The 18,097-nt window shown below is 39.7% G+C and overlaps 1 protein-coding gene across 1 annotated transcript in view; it reads left to right on the forward strand.

Moving 5' to 3' along the window:
* Positions 1-18,097, forward strand: part of AFF3 (ALF transcription elongation factor 3) — a 332,087-nt gene that overhangs the window by 42,775 nt on the left and 271,215 nt on the right. Inside the window, exons 2-4 of the mRNA XM_051611002.1 lie at positions 7,495-7,615; positions 13,099-13,424; positions 13,554-13,905. Of these exons, the coding sequence (XP_051466962.1) occupies positions 7,495-7,615; positions 13,099-13,424; positions 13,554-13,905 (799 nt within the window). The remainder of the gene's footprint in view (positions 1-7,494; positions 7,616-13,098; positions 13,425-13,553; positions 13,906-18,097) is intronic.

Consider the following 18,097-nt stretch of genomic DNA (forward strand, 5'->3'; position numbering starts at 1 on the left):
TAGATCTTTATCCATGTCAGGTGTTTTGGCAGCAGTTTTAGGGTTATAAAAAGAGAGCACCAGCACTTAATAGCAAAAATAACATAGTAAGCCACTGACTATAGAATTACCTGTTAATACTGAACAATGAATTTTTTGCTATTTATGTATACCGTAGGTATGGATTGGTAGATTTTTACAATGTGATGAAGTAATCCTGAAACTAAAAAAAAAAAAGAAAAAGGAAAAAGAAAAAAAAAAAAGAAGAAAAAAGACATAGCTGGATTTCTCTCATTGAGCAAAACTTCACTGAGGAAAGAAAATGCACATTTTGTCAGAAGCTGGAATAGGTGCTCTTGTACAAGCAGATGTTGAACTAAATTGGATTTATTTTTTTTTTACTGTTCCTCTGTTGTGATGTTTACTGCTCTGACTCAACAACCTAGATCCCACTCTCAATTGCAAGCCTAGGTTTTCCCAATATTTCAGTGCATATTTAAAATTCAGTCAGGTTGCATGCAAAGCACTCACATTTTGTGAATGTTGGATGTGAGCCCCTATAAGATAATAACTGTGCCCACAATTAGTCTTTCCTTGGGTCCTTCCAGTCGCCCGGCGTGAGTCCTCAGAAGATCTGTCTGGAACGCTCGGATGCTGATTTTGCAGATATGATACATATATATGCATTCGTTTGGTAGATGTGATATATCTGTCCCTGAAAATATAGCTCCTGGTTTCAGACTCAGAATTTCCAGGCAGATAATTAAAGCAATCTCACACCTTCCAGCCCGCACCTGCCACCGCACAGGCCCAGCTTGGCTCTCCCTGATCGTATTCATGTTTAGATGGTAGTGTTTCATGGTTAATACAAATCATAAACAGGCTGTAAAAGCTGAGGCCTCAATGAATCCTAGCTCTAAAATTGCTGGAAGCTAAATTTTTAAAACTGATACTGCAAAGTGAAAAATGAAATTTAACCAGGCATTTTGGTGCAGGAAAAATAATTTATTGGATGTAAGATGAAAAGCTGTGAGAGTAAACATCAATCTCATCTTAGACACATGTCATTGATTGATGTTTGCTCTGTGCTGCTGCCTGGAGGTAAACTCTTTGAAATAGCAAAGTAGGTACTTTATCTGTCTGTGGATAGGCGCACAGTTTGTTAACTTACTGCTTTTTTGAGACCCTGCTACATCTTTATGTTCAATCAAAGTGAACACAGTAAATCAGAGTAATTGCTTTACCCCACGGCATTTCTGTTTGTAAATGGGAAAAAATACTGTAAAAATCCTCAAATTAACTTCTGCTGTTTAAGCTAGATAAAAAGTCTAAAAAAGTCAGTTGCAAGCTAGGAAGCTATTTTATTGATTATACCACTTGTTCATCAAAGGCAGTCCCTTTGTTATCATCAAACTGAGAGTTCAGTGTCAATAGGGAAATCATATAATGCTCAAAATTGTAAGGTTGCCATCTGTAAGAGCTCCCCATAACCCACTAGCAATGAGTTCCCAAACTATTGTTTATACTTAGCTGAAAATGAAGCTAGTACCAAGAAACTGGTCAATGAAAACCATGGACATGAACAGCAAAATAAAAAGCAGGCATTAAATGATAGCACTTCCATATCAAGCACCACAGTTCAGCAATCAAAATATCCTGAATTGTTGCAATTAAATTGTCAGAATTAGAACTGTTTTCTAAAAGTGTTTGGGGTTATTACCTTTATCAGGTCTCTGGCTGGTTAGTCCTTTTGTATTTTAAAATACTGCAGAGATATGGGAATGACGACAAATTTAATTTCAGAATCCAATTTCTATTCTGAATTCAGTTGCATAATCACTGTCCTGCATTAGGGTTGGACTGTTGGGGTTTTTTCTGTTGTGTTGTGTAAGGTTTTCCCTGGAGTTATGCATTTAGCTACTTTGGCATAAATATGGTAATTCAGGGGAGAATTAGGCTGTTAAATATTTAAGACATTGTTCTCACTTCAGACAGAAATTTAGTATATTGACTTGTGTGCCAGATTATAATTTGTGGGCAGATGTTGAGAATAATCAGTAAATAGTTTTAAAATTTATTTTCTTGAAATATTGCCTGTTTTTCATGGCTTTGGAGCAGTTCCAACTTTGTTCATAATTCAGAAATGACCGTGTGCTAAAATTTAATTTCAAAGATATATGTGTCCTCACAGAAAACTTCACAGGTCTAGTTTTATTCTTGAAATGCATGTATCTTTTAGTCACTTATGGTGTGGGTTGTGTTTTCAGTGGTTGGTTTGTTCGTTTGTTCGTTTGTTTGTAAGATGGTCAACTCTGTAGACTTGGGGGGATATTCAGGGGCTCCACCTGGCAGCTTGGGGATAGTGTCATTTCCATGATGCTAGGAGGGTGGGTGTTGCTGTCTGATGTCATTTTATATGAATATTCTTAATCTGATTCTGGAAGAAGAAGGGCCAGTTTGGTCAAAATTAGGGAATTATACAGCCCCTGGGAAAAAAGCTCAGCCCTTGCAAATGGAATCTAGGTCTTCTGTAGCAAAGGCCTGCCAGGTGCCCACAGAAACTTCTGTTTTGCCTATTTAAGGAGATGTCACATGTTAATGTAAAGTGTCAGCTCTGCTTTTGTCATGTCTGGACTTCATCTTCTGAAAGTTTTATGCAAAGTGCCACATGTAGCTCCTGGGGTGAAGGAGATCTGCTTCCTGGGTCAAAAACATTAACTACAAATAAACAAACTGTTCCTGCTAAGTCCATATCATAATATTTGTATGGGTGGGGAGGCAGAAGCAAGTTTATGTGTGTGTTTCTGTGTGTTTGTGTTGCAAAGCCCTCATGATTCAGAGAATAATGAACTGAATCTTTGGAACGGAAAATTATATTGGAAGGTCTGGAAAGGCAAAGGCGGGACTGCAGATTACTGCAAGCTATAACAAATTCAGTAATTGTCACCGTGTGTGTGTTTGTATACGTGTGGTAACACCTTCCTCTGTGGTGCTGGTATGGCAGCTTGGCTCACTTTCACCTTCCTTTGCCAGAAAACAAGCTGATGCTAGGCTAGGGAGCACAAGTGATCTCGTCCTCAATTTACATGCCCATGTCTTTTACAGCCTCAAATGTGCCAGCTGTTAAAACTCACCTGCTGTGGCAGGGACACCTCCCACTAGACTAGGTTGCTCTAAACTTCATCCAACCTGGCCTCCCTCAGAGGGGACAGCCACAACTTCTCAGTGTCTTACCACCCTGACAGTAAATAATTTCTTGTAAAAGAAATAATTCCTTGTAAAAGCCCCTCCCCAGATTTCCTGTAGCCCCTTCAGGTACTGGAAGGCCGCTTTAAGGTCTCCCTGAAGCCTTCTCTTCTCCAGGCTGAACAGCCCCAGCTCTCTAGCCTGTCTTCACAGGAGAGGTGCTCCAGCCCTCTGACGATCTTCATGGCCTTCCTCTGGACTCACTCCAAGAGCTCCTTGTCCTTCTTGTGTTGGAGGCCCCAGAACTGGACAGAGTACTCCATCTGCTAAGGCATGTAATTCGTCAGTGAAGATGCACTGCTTTAGTTTGTGGAAAAAGTCATCTTTCTCTGAACGCAAAACTTGGGCATTCCATAAAACTGAAGGACAGGAGACTATGTTGGTGCATTGTCTCCACCTAGATCATCATGGAGATCAGACCTAGGTTGTTCCTAGTAGCGGTGTCTGAGGGAGGTAAATTGAGTCAGAAGCAGTGTGCTTTTAAAATGAATAAATAAATAAAATAGAAGAAGGAAAGGGAGACTCTTCAACACTTAAAACTTTAGGCTTTTTATATGATTGCTATCAGCCTAGCCTGAGACTACATAATTCTTTGGGTTTTGAAGGAGATTAAATACAGTCCCAGGTTTTTCAGGTAAGGTTATTGCTCTGCTCCCAGGCTCTCCCCTGAGCCATCTCTGTCTATTTCTAATTAAGGACTAAAGGAAGCAGTTCCTTCTGATGTCAGGATTAGCGTGAAGAAAGCTGTGAGTGTTTCTGTCAGTACTGTGGGAAGGCTGGTGCTGCAGCCACCCTCCTGTCAGGCACCAGCTCTCTGGGACTCTTCTCTTCAGGCTGGTCTTGTGGGGAGTTGTGCTCACCTACTGCATGGCAAGAGAGCAGTTACCCAGCAACATGATCTTCCAAAAGTCATTACAACAGATTGAAATTTGTGAAGTGTACCTACTCTGAGAAGTCTGGCAATCCACTGGTATTCTGATCCATAGAGTAACTTGAGAGTGAAATAATTCAAAGCAGCATAGAAGAAGCAGAGGAGAGCTGCTGTGACTGTGTGATGGTGATGGTGTGCTGAAGGTGCTTTGAACCTGAGACACTGTTATTTGGACATAATTAGTATGTCCAGTATGTGTCTTGGCAGATCTTAAGGCTGAGATAAGTCAATGTGTTTTTAAAGCTGTGTGCTAAATTCCAGATAGTGTAATTTTTACAATGCAACCTTTATTCATATATAACTATTGCATATATAATTATATAACTACTGTGTTTAACTTGTTACTCATGCTACAGTTCATGTCCTTTGAACATTAATTTGAAACAGATGAAACATTTAAAAAATGACAGTGCACCATTTAAAAACTATTTTTAAACTGTTTGAATTAATCCTTTTGTATTTGACTTGTATGAAACAAATAAAAATAACACTGAATTTTGAGAGACTAATGCTTGCATGTTCTTTGGTTTGCAAGTCTTGTGAACCTGCTTCTACATTTTGGCCCATACTACCAAAACTCTTGGTCAATAAACTGGTGTGTGAGCATGCATGTAATGCATGTAGATACAGATACACCACCCACATACACAGGCACACCCAGATGAGGAAAAAATACTGAGATTTTTCATGAACTTGTTCTTCATGGCTTAGCTACGGAAAAGAAACAGTGTAAACAATTGAAAAAGTACATGGAAATTTGGAATTGTTTTAAATTACAAATTTTAAAAAAGAAGGAAGAAAACTATTAAGAAGAATAATTTGCAATTAACTGAAGTATTTGCAATAAAGACAATTACAGCAGTTGGCAGTATTCTTCTTGAACAAACATAAACAAATACATTTGGTGACATGCGTTCGAGGAAATGTGATTGTTGCAATGTTCATGCAAATAAGGAGCAGCCTCACAAATGCTAGAGATTTTGCCATCTGGTATTAGCAAAGGAGTACAACTCTCAACTTGTGGCTCTTCCTGACTTACTGCTTGTAGATGGCATATTAGGCATTGTCTCATGGTTTTTGCCATTTGCATAATCATTCTGAATTATTGCAGGTTGTGCATTGTATTGCCAACACCGAACTTTTCATTTGAGAAGGGGGTTCAGAGATCTGACAACTTGTATGTCTTCATCAAATATCTCTCCATCAAATAAAGGGATAAAAATGTCCTTCCACTTTACGAGTATTACCCCAGTGCATTTTCAAATTTGTATGAGTCATAGTGAAGAATGTTGCACTTGTTTACTTGCTAGAAAGCAGGTAGAGATCAGTATTATAATTAATCTCAGAGGAGCTGCCCACCTCTATTTGACTGCAGGCTCGAATCCAAGTGCAAAGCATCTCAAAGAGTCTGGAGGTTCCGGATGACGAAATGTGGCTGAGAATGAACTTGTAGATCCCTGCAGCTCCAGGAAAACCCAGTCCAATGGCAGCTATTCAGGGTGGCAGAAAGTCTACTTTTCACACATACGGTGTTGTAAGAAAGTCTTTTACCCTGACTTAATTGATGGCAGAATGCTCAGATAACACGATGTAGCAACTGAGGACCATTACTCACATATTTCTGCATCTGGCCTCTGCAGCATGTGCAGCGGATGGTCTCCGTTCACAGGGACCCCTTGGGGAGGCCTACACTACCCCCATTCTTCATAGAGGATGGCAATTTCTCATGCCCAAAACTCTATCCCTATGATTGTCTCCTTATGACATTGCTTTTCAAAGAGAGGGTGTTGTTGTGAATAACATGCATTGCTCATGAAAAATACGGGATAGAACAAAAAAACCTTAGTGGAATAAACAAGCTGGTGGTTGGAAGCTGTCTCCAATCTGCTGTATTGCAACCCTCTGTTCACAATTAGCCCCCGTGTTTGAGAGCCCTCCTCAGCATTTGGCATCTGCCCTCAGGTGCCCTCAGATCCATCAGATAGGTATTCCACCTTCCAGTTAGCAGCATTAACCACTAAACATGAGAGTTTGTGTCTGTTTGGTGACTGATAAGACCTTGTTTTTAAATACTAATAGTATCTAACATATCCTGTGTATTTTCAGCTCTCTCAAGTCTTGAATTAGAATCACATAGCTGTTGGCCTTTTTACTGCCTTGCCTGAGGCATACTAGGTAGCATCACGTGGGTAGCCAATACAACATATGTTTTCCTAACTGGGAAGCTGGTTAGCAAGACAACCTTCTTCTTATTAACACATGGTGCACTTACATGACATTAATGTATATTTCTACTTTACAGATTTACAGTGCCAGAAGAAAGGCATTAGCTGAGCTAAGCAAAATAAGCAATCAGTGCACTCATCACATTGTCCTGAAATAACACATAAACCTTCTTAAGCACATTGGTTTCCTTCGTGAGGAGAATAAAACACAGCAGACTGAAATGTGTGAAGCTGTGTTGTTCTGTGGAAATTCAGGGAAAGGATTCTCTGGTTTATGTTGTCGTGCATTTACCTAGAATTGGGGGGGGGAAGTAAAAAAAAAAAAAGTTAGTTTTTATCCTGGATGTCTGTATTTGGGCCAGGCCAGTTAATTTCTAAAAATTAATACTGTTGTGTAATGCAGTGATTGTACTCTTTCTCCAGCTACACTCTAATAGTCACACAGAGACTGTCGTGCCAGTAGTCATTTATTCATGCTCTGAAGTTGTGATAGTGTCAAATCGATCAGAAAGAAGAATTGTTTCAGTAGTAGTTTCATGACTTGGCTGATTAACAGAGATCAGAAGAAGCAGCCTAACTGTGGAAACCACTACAGCATGTAGTTTTAACAGCTCTTTAGGGAGCTAGTTAATGAAAGAATCACTACAGAAACACATCTATGTGAAAAAAAGGAGCATTCTCCTACAACACTCAGAGGATATGTCATAAGTGGAAATATGTTCATAATTTCTATTTACTCATAGCTGTAATTACCATCTGCCTTAAGAGTACTTTCAGTCTTTGTCAAAGTTGCTTAGATGTTTCCTTTGTCACATTTCAAGCAGAGAAGCTCTGCACAGACTAGATCTTGCCCTGTGATTTCTTTTTTATTCTTCTGTAAGAATTTAATTATCTAGTCTCTGTGTGAAGAAAGCACCAGCATTCCCAGAGACCTGAGCCTCCCTAGCCTGCTTGGACTGGCATTCATCTGATTCATGTTCTTGCTTATTTTTGCCATCTGTCTGCAAATCAGAGTTCTTCACTGTTAAAGTCATGCTGGTTTATATGTTGCCCACTAATTTTTAACTCTTAAAAAGCTATTCCTTTTTATTTATTTATTTTATTTTGCTGCAGTGTGTATGAGCCAGATAGAAACGTGCTGCGAAGGAAAGAATGGGAAAGGAGAAATCAGGAGGCCCAGCAGGAGGATGGCGCATTTAACACGAGTTACTCCCTCTTCAGTGAACCGTACAAGGTAGATGCTTCCCAGCTGGGTGGCTCTTTATTTCTTTATTTATTCTGCAGTACAAAAATGTAGCCTCCAGAAGGCATTGTCCAAGTTTCAGCATACTTCCACAAGTGCTAGCCTCACATAGTTCTCAGAGAACATCTACGGTTCGTTGAGAATCATTTATATATATATATAAATAATAAATAAATAAATAAATTCCTAAGAAGCTTTTATATATATATAATATATATATTTTATATATAAAATATATACATTTTTATATATGATATTATATATATTATACCTATATTTTATATACATCTATATTATTATATATTATATATATTTAATATATATTATATATTATATATTTTATTATTAATATATATAATTATATTTATATAATTATATATATTTATATATAAATAATATTCTATAAAAATATATTTTTATATATAAAATATAAATATATAATATATAAATGAAGATATATAAAATATATATTATATATATTTTTATATATATAAATATATGTGATATATATTAAATATATATCTAAAAATATATATATATATAAAAGCTTCTTAGGATGTTCAGCAGCAGTAAGAATGAAATAAACCAGAAATATCCTAAGAATATTTGAGATGGAATTAAAACTAGGAGGTGTAGGCGACAGTGCCCTGTTTTTGCAACACTTTAGAAGAAAACAATTGCATTAGAATTGTGTGGTGTGAAAGTCAAACAATACAGTAAACCTTGTGCTCTGGCCAAGGTTAATGCAATGAAATGTTTTCTTGTTCGCTTCCCACCCCCACCCCCCTCATAAGCATTAGCAGCAAAATTTGTCTTCAAGACATGTTTTACCCTTACCAAAGGCAGAAGTAACTTATGAGTCCCAACTCCCTGTTTTATCCCTCGTAGTAACAGTAGTGAGATGAGACACTACCATCTCTCCCCACCCCTGTTAGAAAGGTCAAGCAGGATCTTCTGCACTTACCAGCTGCATCCAGAAGCCTGCAGACGAAGCGCTTGTGAACAGGACCAGAGATCCCATGGGGACTGCTCCTCTCCCCCAGTCAATTCAGTGACTTTCCATGATTCAAAGCATCATCTACTTTGCCCTTCGAGTAATGCCCAAGTTACTGCTATAACCACCACATTGTGAAGCCGTTCCCTCCACACAGCATCACTTGTCCTTGATGCTCTGGGTGCTTTAGTGCCTCTTTTCAGTCCTGTTTGGGACCTGGCACTTGGCTTCTGCACCTGACTTCTGTGCTTCTGTGTTGCTTTCTGTGCCCCAGGGTCAGCTTTTATCTTGCTGTTCTTCCAAATTGTTGTTTGTTTTGAGTCCCTAATAAAAAAAGAAAGATCTACCATTTTCAAACCATGATAGAAGACAACTCTGTCTGCCTTGAAGCTGACCTCCAGCTGCCTGAATTTCAGATTCATTACAAAGGTATTTAGAGACCCTGGGAAATGTCTTTAACTCCTCCTTAAGGCTCTACTTGGAAAAGTCAGCTGTGCTACCAATCAAGGGCTAATCCATGAAAAAAAAGCCTGAAAAGTTTTAAGTCAGCTGTGTCTCAGTGGCTCTGCTGCAAAGGGGACTAATAATTTTCTGTTTGGTAGGTCCAATCAAATAGACCTCTCATAAAAAAGGCCTGTCCTTTTGCTGGGTCCCTGGTAGCGTTTTGTCTGTAGTACCTGAAGTTGGTAGTACTGAGACTCAAATCACTTATAAAAGTGGTATAGTTGGAATATTCTGGGCAGTTTAATTATTATCTATGTGCCAATGTACTGAATGTCATGGCACAGACTTCATGTGTCATGAACACCTGGGGAGTTTCTGACTCACACAGCCTAAAAGCACTTCTATGCAACCACAGTATAATGCCATCAACTTCAAGAAGAGTGCATGAAAAAACGTTTCTGTCTCTCTAGAAGCAGAGAGAGGGTGGTGAGGAGATCAGAATAATGGCTCCATTCATGCTTCTTATCTTTAAACACTATGTCCCTGTTTTGGACAAGCATGTAAAGAAGGTGGTGCAGAAATGCATCCTACATCTGGCTTTGCCAAGGAGACATGGAGAAAGACAAAGCCCAGGCCAGCTGTACAACCCACCCACAGCTCTGTTAGTATGACAGTCAGAGCTGCTTGGGAAGACCAGTCATTCTGACAGTATTGAACACCAAAACTTCAGCAGTGGCGTACTCTGAATGTCATTTCTACACTGGCAATGGACCATTGTGCTGTCTGAACTAATTCAAGCATTTGTGAACCTGCAGTGTGGGGGTGCAGAGCTGTGGCTTGGCCATCGTGATCTTAACATGGAGAGAGGCTGACAGCAAAAGGGGAAACCTTTTTGTGAAAGCAAAACTGAAATCCACTCTTATTGTCTTTAAAGATCATGTTCAATTTTTAGGTGTTTCCAGAGGGGAAAAGTTACAGCAGACATTCACTAAAAGCTCTGATTAAATTCAGTATTCTTCTGCACAGCTTGAAAAGCATGAGCTAATGCCAAAGGATTTGCCATTCAGAAGGCCATGTCTGAAAATAAAAGGCAAACTGGAAATCTCTTAAATCTCATGTCCTCTCTCACCTTGACATGTGTCACTACTCCTGTAACATCAGATTTTCTGAAAAATCCTGACTCTTTGGGTTGCCCCTTATCCTGTTCAAAGTATCCATAGCAACCCTTTGTGAAGGATTACAGGAGATCCAGTATCTTTTACTTAAAATGTCTTTTACAGTATGTAAAAAGTAGGAGTTTCATTTTGGATATTTCCTGGACATAATACCTTGCCTCATTAACCATAACCAGTCCATCTTTAATGAAAAAAAAATTCTGATGGCTTTCCATGCAACTCTCAGGCTTATTTTTAGAAATGTTGGATCTTGCAGTCTTCAAGTGCATGGATACATCTTGCATTCCAGAAGAGTATCAGGGTGCTGTAAGTTAAATATATTTGCACTAAATGCTTCTTCTTCTTACTCATTTCGTGTTTTCCCTATGTGACTGATTAATTAAGGCCAGTGATATTTCAGAGCAAATAATAGGACAAACTGTTACATTTAAAGCCCGTAACAAGTTACCTCAGATTCCGTCTTGTTCCCGAGAGGATGTAGGTGAACTCTTCTAGGTGAGCTCAGCTCAACACAAAATCTTCTCACCTCGAGTTGTCCCCAGTGTATTCAGAAGGAATAAACAACACCAACCAGTTGTCACCATGTGCTGTGGTACAGGCATTAGACCAGTTTGCTGCAATTATTCTTGTGTTTATTGGTGATCTCTTAATAGGAGGTGTCTTTGTGTGACCTTCACACCACATCCTTATAGAAGACAATCTGCAATTAGGCTTTTATTTACTTCCCATCCCCATAGCAGCCATCAGAAAGGATGGACCTTCTGTTTGGGAAGTTGTACTTCCCAGGGGCAAAACTGGTATGTAAATTCTCTTACGTTCATGGACTTAGAGGCCATCAGGTAAAGAGCTGCCTCACAAGCTCTCTGCGCTGTAGGAGATTTGTGAGTGTCAGGGGCTGGTTCCATTTGGTGGTCCTGTTGCCATGCTCCCAGCAGGGAAGGAAACCTCATGCCCAGCATGGCTGAATCAGGCTGGGTGCAGGCCAAAGGGCAGATCTCCCTCCCTGCAGAGAAGCTGAAAACACATCCCTCTCTGCAAGGTATGTACAGAAGGTGGAGGATCCTCTGGAAGCACAGAAGAGATCCACTGGGTAAAAGGAAAATTTTCTGTGCCTTCCAGAGAGTAATTCTGCTGGTCAAGGGGATGCCCAAGTGTAGAAGCCATTTCATTGACCCCAGGAGACACAAGAGTATCTCCAACCGTGTTTCTTTTCAGATGTATGTGATGCTTCCCAGTTTTTGTAGCAGGTTATTGTCCTTGTGACAACAACAATTGCATCTGCAGAGACATCAGTCTGTCAGAGCTGAGCCATCTTATTCCAAGTTTACAAAGCAGTGTTGCGAATGCGATACTTCTGAGTTTTTCACTTCTCACTACCCTTCCATATATATATATTATGATATATATTCAACTCTTTTAGGACAGCATTGTAACAAATGCATATCAGAAAGCTAGCTGTAATGTATTTTGTGTAGTTACAAGGTAGTGTCCTTGAAATTTGAGGGGACGAGTTTCAAGCAAGGCAGGACTGCTTCTGCTGCCTAGCTTAGGAATGCTTCCACAGTTTTCCTCTGAAAATCAGTGTGTGGCAATCACTGCGCTCATTTGTGGGGCATACTTACTTGGACTCAGTTTTTTTTTTATAGGAAACCCTAAAAAAAATTCGGAACTAAGGGAATTTCCCTAAACATTTTTATTTGAGTGACTCGATTTCATTTGAAGTCTTAAACCAAAAATACCAATGTTGCTGTTACACCTTTCATATTTTTTATACCTTTCAGTGGGTCTCTCCACTCCCTTTACTCCCTTCCTTCTCCTTCTTTCTGTTTTTCTCTAAAACAGAGAGTCTTGAGATAAAAGCTTTGCCTTCTGAATCCAATGGGAGCTTTCCCATCCAGACCCCATGTCTGGAACAGAGAAGGGAGAACACCAGTGGCTCATTACTGTCTTCCTCTGAAAACCTGCAGCAAAGAACATCACACACCTGAATCTTGGCAGGGCTCAGAAAAATCTCAGCTACATAGATGCTAATGATACACCCTTTTGCTTACAGTGGCTTTTAAAACAAAAGTTATCAATCTTTTCCAGTATGTTGTCTTTTCTTGTTTTATTTCTTTGTGGAGCCTCTTCAGTCAGGAAATAAATGGATGATTTTAAATAAAATAATTAATCTTAAAGAGGTAGGAGCATAGCTGTGTCTCCCCTGCTGCACACGGCAAGCATTGAGCATTGTGAAGAATGTGAGAGGTTGTATTGGCTTTTTTTTATTTATTTTTCAAAGAGGAGAGTGCCCTAGAGCAACCATCCTCTCACAGAGTTTTCAAAGAAGGAACAGAATCACCTGTAGTTTTTCCATTGTCCCACGAGTGTTCTTCAAGTCACCTCAGAGTATTTGGCTAGCTTATACCCAGTGAATTCATTCAGTGCTTACAGTGGATGTTCCCAGCTGCAATATGAAATTGGAAATTGGGAATGCAGTGTTTTCATTCATGGCTGAAGGAGAGCTCACACTGGGCTGCAGGAGAAGTTGTGTCATGGTCAGATTTAATCCAAAACATTCTGTGTAGTTGCAATAATAAATTTTCTAGTTTCCAGGTAATATACTTTAACTACAGCATGATACCAGTGATAGATTTCTTTTTTTTATGTACTCTAAGGCCCTTTATAGCTTTTCCAGTTCAGGGTAGATTTAAGATGTTGACAAGTGTCTTCAGAGACAATAAGGATTTTCGATTTCATCCCTCAACGCCACTGCTGAATAAGCCAGTCCTACTTCAATAAGGGTTTCTGCAGAAGAGGTCAGGGAATTTTGGTTTTTTCTTATGTTGACTCTTGCAGAACACTTGATTTTTGTTTTGCAGACTAACAAGGGGGATGAGCTCTCAAACCGTATCCAGAATACGCTGGGCAACTATGATGAAATGAAAGACTTGTTAACTGACCGATCAAACCAGAGTCACCTTGTTGGGGTTCCAAAACCTGGGGTCCCTCAGACATCTCTCCCCAACCCCGATGAGCATCTTATTGCAGACTCAAGACCACCACCACCTCCTCCCTCCATTTCCAGCACTACTACTTCCACACCAGCAGCCCAACCTGCCCAACAGAGCAAAAGCACCACGATGGGCTGGCAGAAGGCTGGGCACAACACCGCTTCAGATGGCCAACAGAGAGCGAGCAAGCATGGGCACCGGTCACTAGAGTCACACAAGGGTGACTTCAAACTGGCAAACCAAAAATCCAGTCTGGACAAACTAAAACGCTATGCACCGAGTCCCACCTCTTCCTCCTCCTCCTCTAACGCTGCCCAGCAAAGCTCGCTGAGGACCACACTAGGAGACAATGTCAACAGAGTGCAGCAGCCAGCAAAGCTCAATGGTAGCTCGGAAGGAGGAGCTCAAGCTCAAGAGAGGCCAGCAAAACACAGTGGTGGGCACTGTGTCCAAAACTTCCCGCCCTCTCTTGCTTCGAAGCCCAGTCTGGTTCAGCAGAAGCCAACAGCTTATGTCAGGCCAATGGATGGTCAAGACCAGGCTCCTGATGAGTCTCCGAAGCTGAAGTTACCAGCAGAGACAACCAAGTCGTATAGGGGAGTGCCTTCTAACAAGCCTGATTCAACCAGGACCAAATCAAAGATAGCCAAATTCAGCATTCCTAAGCAAGAAGAGGTAAGTGCTTTTATGCCTTTTACGTCGTCTACCCTTGGATGGATGGATGATGCAAATGGCATCTGTCGCTTTACATTTTTTTAACATATTAGTTTGCTCATTTGTTTTTTTTTTTATTAACATATATGTAGTATATTGCAAATAGCCTCACAACAATGTAAAGATATCTCAACAGTGAAATGCTGTCTGCAGGGCTGTGACACTTCCAACACTTCTTACAATGGCATATTTTCTAGTAGGGTATACTACTTCACTGACTTTTCTAGTCAGGTGTATTACTTACAACTGTTCATGTTTTGTGGACTTCTTTGTCTTTGGCAATGATTAAATGAAGTGCTTGTGCTCAGAAGTAGTTCTGCTGATCTCAATGATGTCAAAGTAGTTTTGCAGTCTAAATAAATTCCTTAAATAATATGAAATTTGTGGAATAGATGAGGATACAACAATGACACTCTCCTTTTAGTTCATCCTATCTGTTTCTGTTTCAAACCAATTTCTAAGAAGACTGAGGTTTGCTTCCTGAAAAGTCACCATCTGTAGAAACCCAGCCACGCTGCAAGTATGAGAACATACCTGAAAAACCTTCTAGACAACATTTCTGTCATCAGCAATAGATAAAAAAATATTTCTTCTTAGACTTATTTGACGTTCATTTACTTCACATTCCGTTTATGCCAGTAGGACACCTTGCTTTATCACTTATACAGCCTGTGATTTACCATTTGATATTTTTGGATGAGGAGGAAATGGTTGATTTTGGCAGAATAAAGGGTGATTTCTTTTTTTTCTCGGGTTTATTCAGAGGCCTGTGTGCCAATGCAAAGATGGTCACATCACACTCATGCAAATTGATAGATCTCCCATGACTTAAAAAATTTATAGTATTTATAGCACTAAATTACTCTATTCAGCAGAATCACTGTGACTTTCACAGAGCAGAGACAATTATTATTTACTCTTATTTGACAGCTGTGGTGTGTCTTGAGATGTTTTTAGTCTTAACATTTTTATTTCTGGTATTGTTAAAGGAGAGGAAAAATCTAATTCTTAGTGGAGTTCTCTGGCCTCTTTAATACCTGTTTTTCAAAAATGGAGTTGACTATTGTATTCCCCCTTCAGTTTGGTTTGGGAAAGAAGTCTCTCTGGAAGCAATTACTTCTCCCAGCTCTTTTAGACATTATACCCATGTGTTTTTTTTCTAAGTGAAAGTTCCATCAGTTCTAAACAACATCTAGGTGGTATGTTGTTCCTGAAAAGGGATTGTTTTAGGCTTTTAAGACAGATTTTATTTAGCAAATTTAGCATTCACAAACTGCTGTAATTGTGCAGATAGATCAGGTAATGGCAGATACTAATATCCATTTAGCTATTATTACCTCTTTCTGACTTGTGCTTCTATCTGCAAGTGGGAAGTATTGTAAGAATTAAAGATGCCTGTGGCAACTGTCTGGATCTTTCAATTCTCCCCCCTTTACATGTATGCAATACTCTAAGGACTAGTTTGGAAAGGAATTTTGATAGGCAATCATTTGTTTGTCTGAAATTCAGGTTTTACCATTTGCATTCCAGATTTGCCTACCCCAGGAAGGAAAGCTTTCATTTCTTGTATATAACCGATCGTGATGCACAGGGGTAAATTTACACTGCAGTTTCTAGAAATGTAGACATATTTGCTTAAAACTCACTTGCTTAGATACTGATGGCAATGTAGGCTGTGGTAGGAGAGAGCTGCTAAAGTGTTCACCAACTTCTCACAGATTTTATGGGGTGCAGTATTAATTAAATAGTATTTGATAACATAATGAGAACTTTCCAACTGAAGTTGAAGGAGGTAGACAAAAATATTGTCTGGTAAGTTAAAAAAAGAGCTAAGTGATTATAAAAATTTATGGACAAATTAGTAGGAAAAAAATAGTAGGTACTGTAGATGTTGGGTTTTGAAACTGGAGGTAATGAATGACAATGTTTAGATCTCATGTTGGAGGGCTAAGAGTCATAGTGATACAAGTGCCCAGCTTTTTTTCCTTCACCCTGACGTTTTCCTTCTTCCAATGTTTTCCATCCCAAGTGGCACAAGATTAAATTGGTAACCAGCTGGTATTGCTACAGGGAGAAATATTGGCCAAGACCAAAAGATTTTTTCAGTCAGTGTTGCCTAATCAACCCTCCATTTAATTTTCAATCATATTTCTTATATTTCAAAGTGTTTTTCCATTCTTGTTATTTCTATCATACGTCTCCTAGTACAGTTTTGTAAGAATTTCCATGCATTTTTTAAATCTCTGCTTTCCAACTCATAAAACTTATTGGCATCAAATGTTCGCTGTCCCCTACTAGGGACAGAAGTTTTAAGCTGTTCTCAGCACAAAAGCTGTCATTGTCCTGTGAACATTTGCAGGCAAAACGAGGCCTCTCTTGTTCAGGGTGATGCTAAAGGTGATGGCCGAGAAAGACCTTGTACCCCTTGTGGCCATGGAAAGACTAGAGATGCCATATAGGATAATTATGAGGGAAAGCAGGCTGATAAGTAGGCTACAGCAGCGTCTGGGAACCTATATGGAGACAGAAATGAGAGTGGCAGAAGGCTGCCTAAGAGCAGCCAGTAGAATGTGGGAAGGAGGAGAGGGGCAGACAGCTTGGGTTATCTGGAGTGCAGGTGGTGGAACAGAGCTTTATGTCTGCTAAAATAGGTGTGTGACTGAGATGGGCTTGGTAGGGCAGTTGTTAGTGTGCTCTGGGGGTTAGTGTAGGCAGCACTGTGAGGTGTTGCTGGCTTAGGTCAGCTTATTGTCCACCAGGACCCCCAGGTTCTTCCCTGAAGAACTCATGTCCAGCCAGTCAGCCCCCAGCCTGTACTGTTGCTGAGGTTATTCCTCCCCCTGTTGAGGAGTTCATGTTTACACTTGTTGAGCTTTTTGAGGTCCATGTCATCCCATTTCTCCAGCCTGCCAAGGTCCCCCTGGATGGCACCACAACCCTCTGGTGTATCAGCTATTCCTCCCAGTTTTCTATCATCTCCAGACTTGCTGAGGGTGCACTGTGACCTATCCAGATCATTGGTGAAAGTGTTAAACAGTATTCCTGTGGGGGCACACCACTAATGCCTGGCCTCCAGCAGGACTTTCTGCTACTGACCACCACCCTCTAGACCACTTTTACAGCATTTGCTTTTTGTCTGCATGTCTGATTTTGTCATTACACATATTATCTTTTTCTACTTTCAGCTCTTAAAATGTGCTCATAGTGATACGATGGTCCAAAGTCTGTACCTTTCAACTTGGACTAGAGAGGTTCTACAGCTGCTTAACTGAACTGAAAATTAAACTGCAGAAGGCTGCAAGAGAAAAAGATGCAAATAGAGGAAGCAAGATGTGAATGCAAGGTGTAGGTGTGAGATAAAACATGACTCAAACTGAGAGGCAGGGGGCAAGGGAGAAGCTGCCTGGCCTGGCCAAGTAGAGAAGTGAATGGTGAGAAATTACCATTTCCTCAGCTTCTGCAGAGATGGGGCACATGAAGTGATGAGCACTTCTGTGTGACATTTCAGTTTTATTTTGAACATCATGTGACTATAGGCAACTTCAAGTTCCACAGAAAAAAGCAAGAAACGGGAGTATATTCTTATAGATTGGATTTGCAAGTCCACTTACAAATGCATTGAAATTGAGTCCTCTGTTTCCATGCACTTCCATTTAGCTTATAGTACTTTCCAGAGCCTTTCAGTATATCTAATACCTATGCATTTTCACTTGTGTTTACCAGTTTGAAGGAACCATCAGTGGAAAAATAAACACATAATGAAACAAAATTAAGAACTGAAGAATAAGAAGCAATGTCACGCAAAGCGTGTGTGTCTTCAGCATGACACAAAATCCTCTTCTGTGCATCCCTTGAGATTTTCAGTGAAACAGGGCACAAAGTTGGCTGCAGTACAGTCATTATTCACTGGAAATAAAATCACTTGAATACAAATTATAGACCATTACTTTTCAGTACAGGAAAAGGTTGATTTTTAATGTAGTTCAATACTGCATTTAATATTTTTAATCAGTTTTGGAAAGCCTTCAATATCTTGACACAGACTGAAGCTTATAATTTTTTTTTAATTGTTTTAATGAGAATAACTTGGATAGACCTGTGTGTAGAAAGGTAACAGTTACTCATTTGGGAATTTAATCTTTAGGAGCCAGGT

The sequence above is a fragment of the Apus apus genome, chromosome 1 (genome assembly GCF_020740795.1).
Source record: "Apus apus isolate bApuApu2 chromosome 1, bApuApu2.pri.cur, whole genome shotgun sequence".
Taxonomy (NCBI): Eukaryota; Metazoa; Chordata; class Aves; order Apodiformes; family Apodidae; genus Apus; species Apus apus.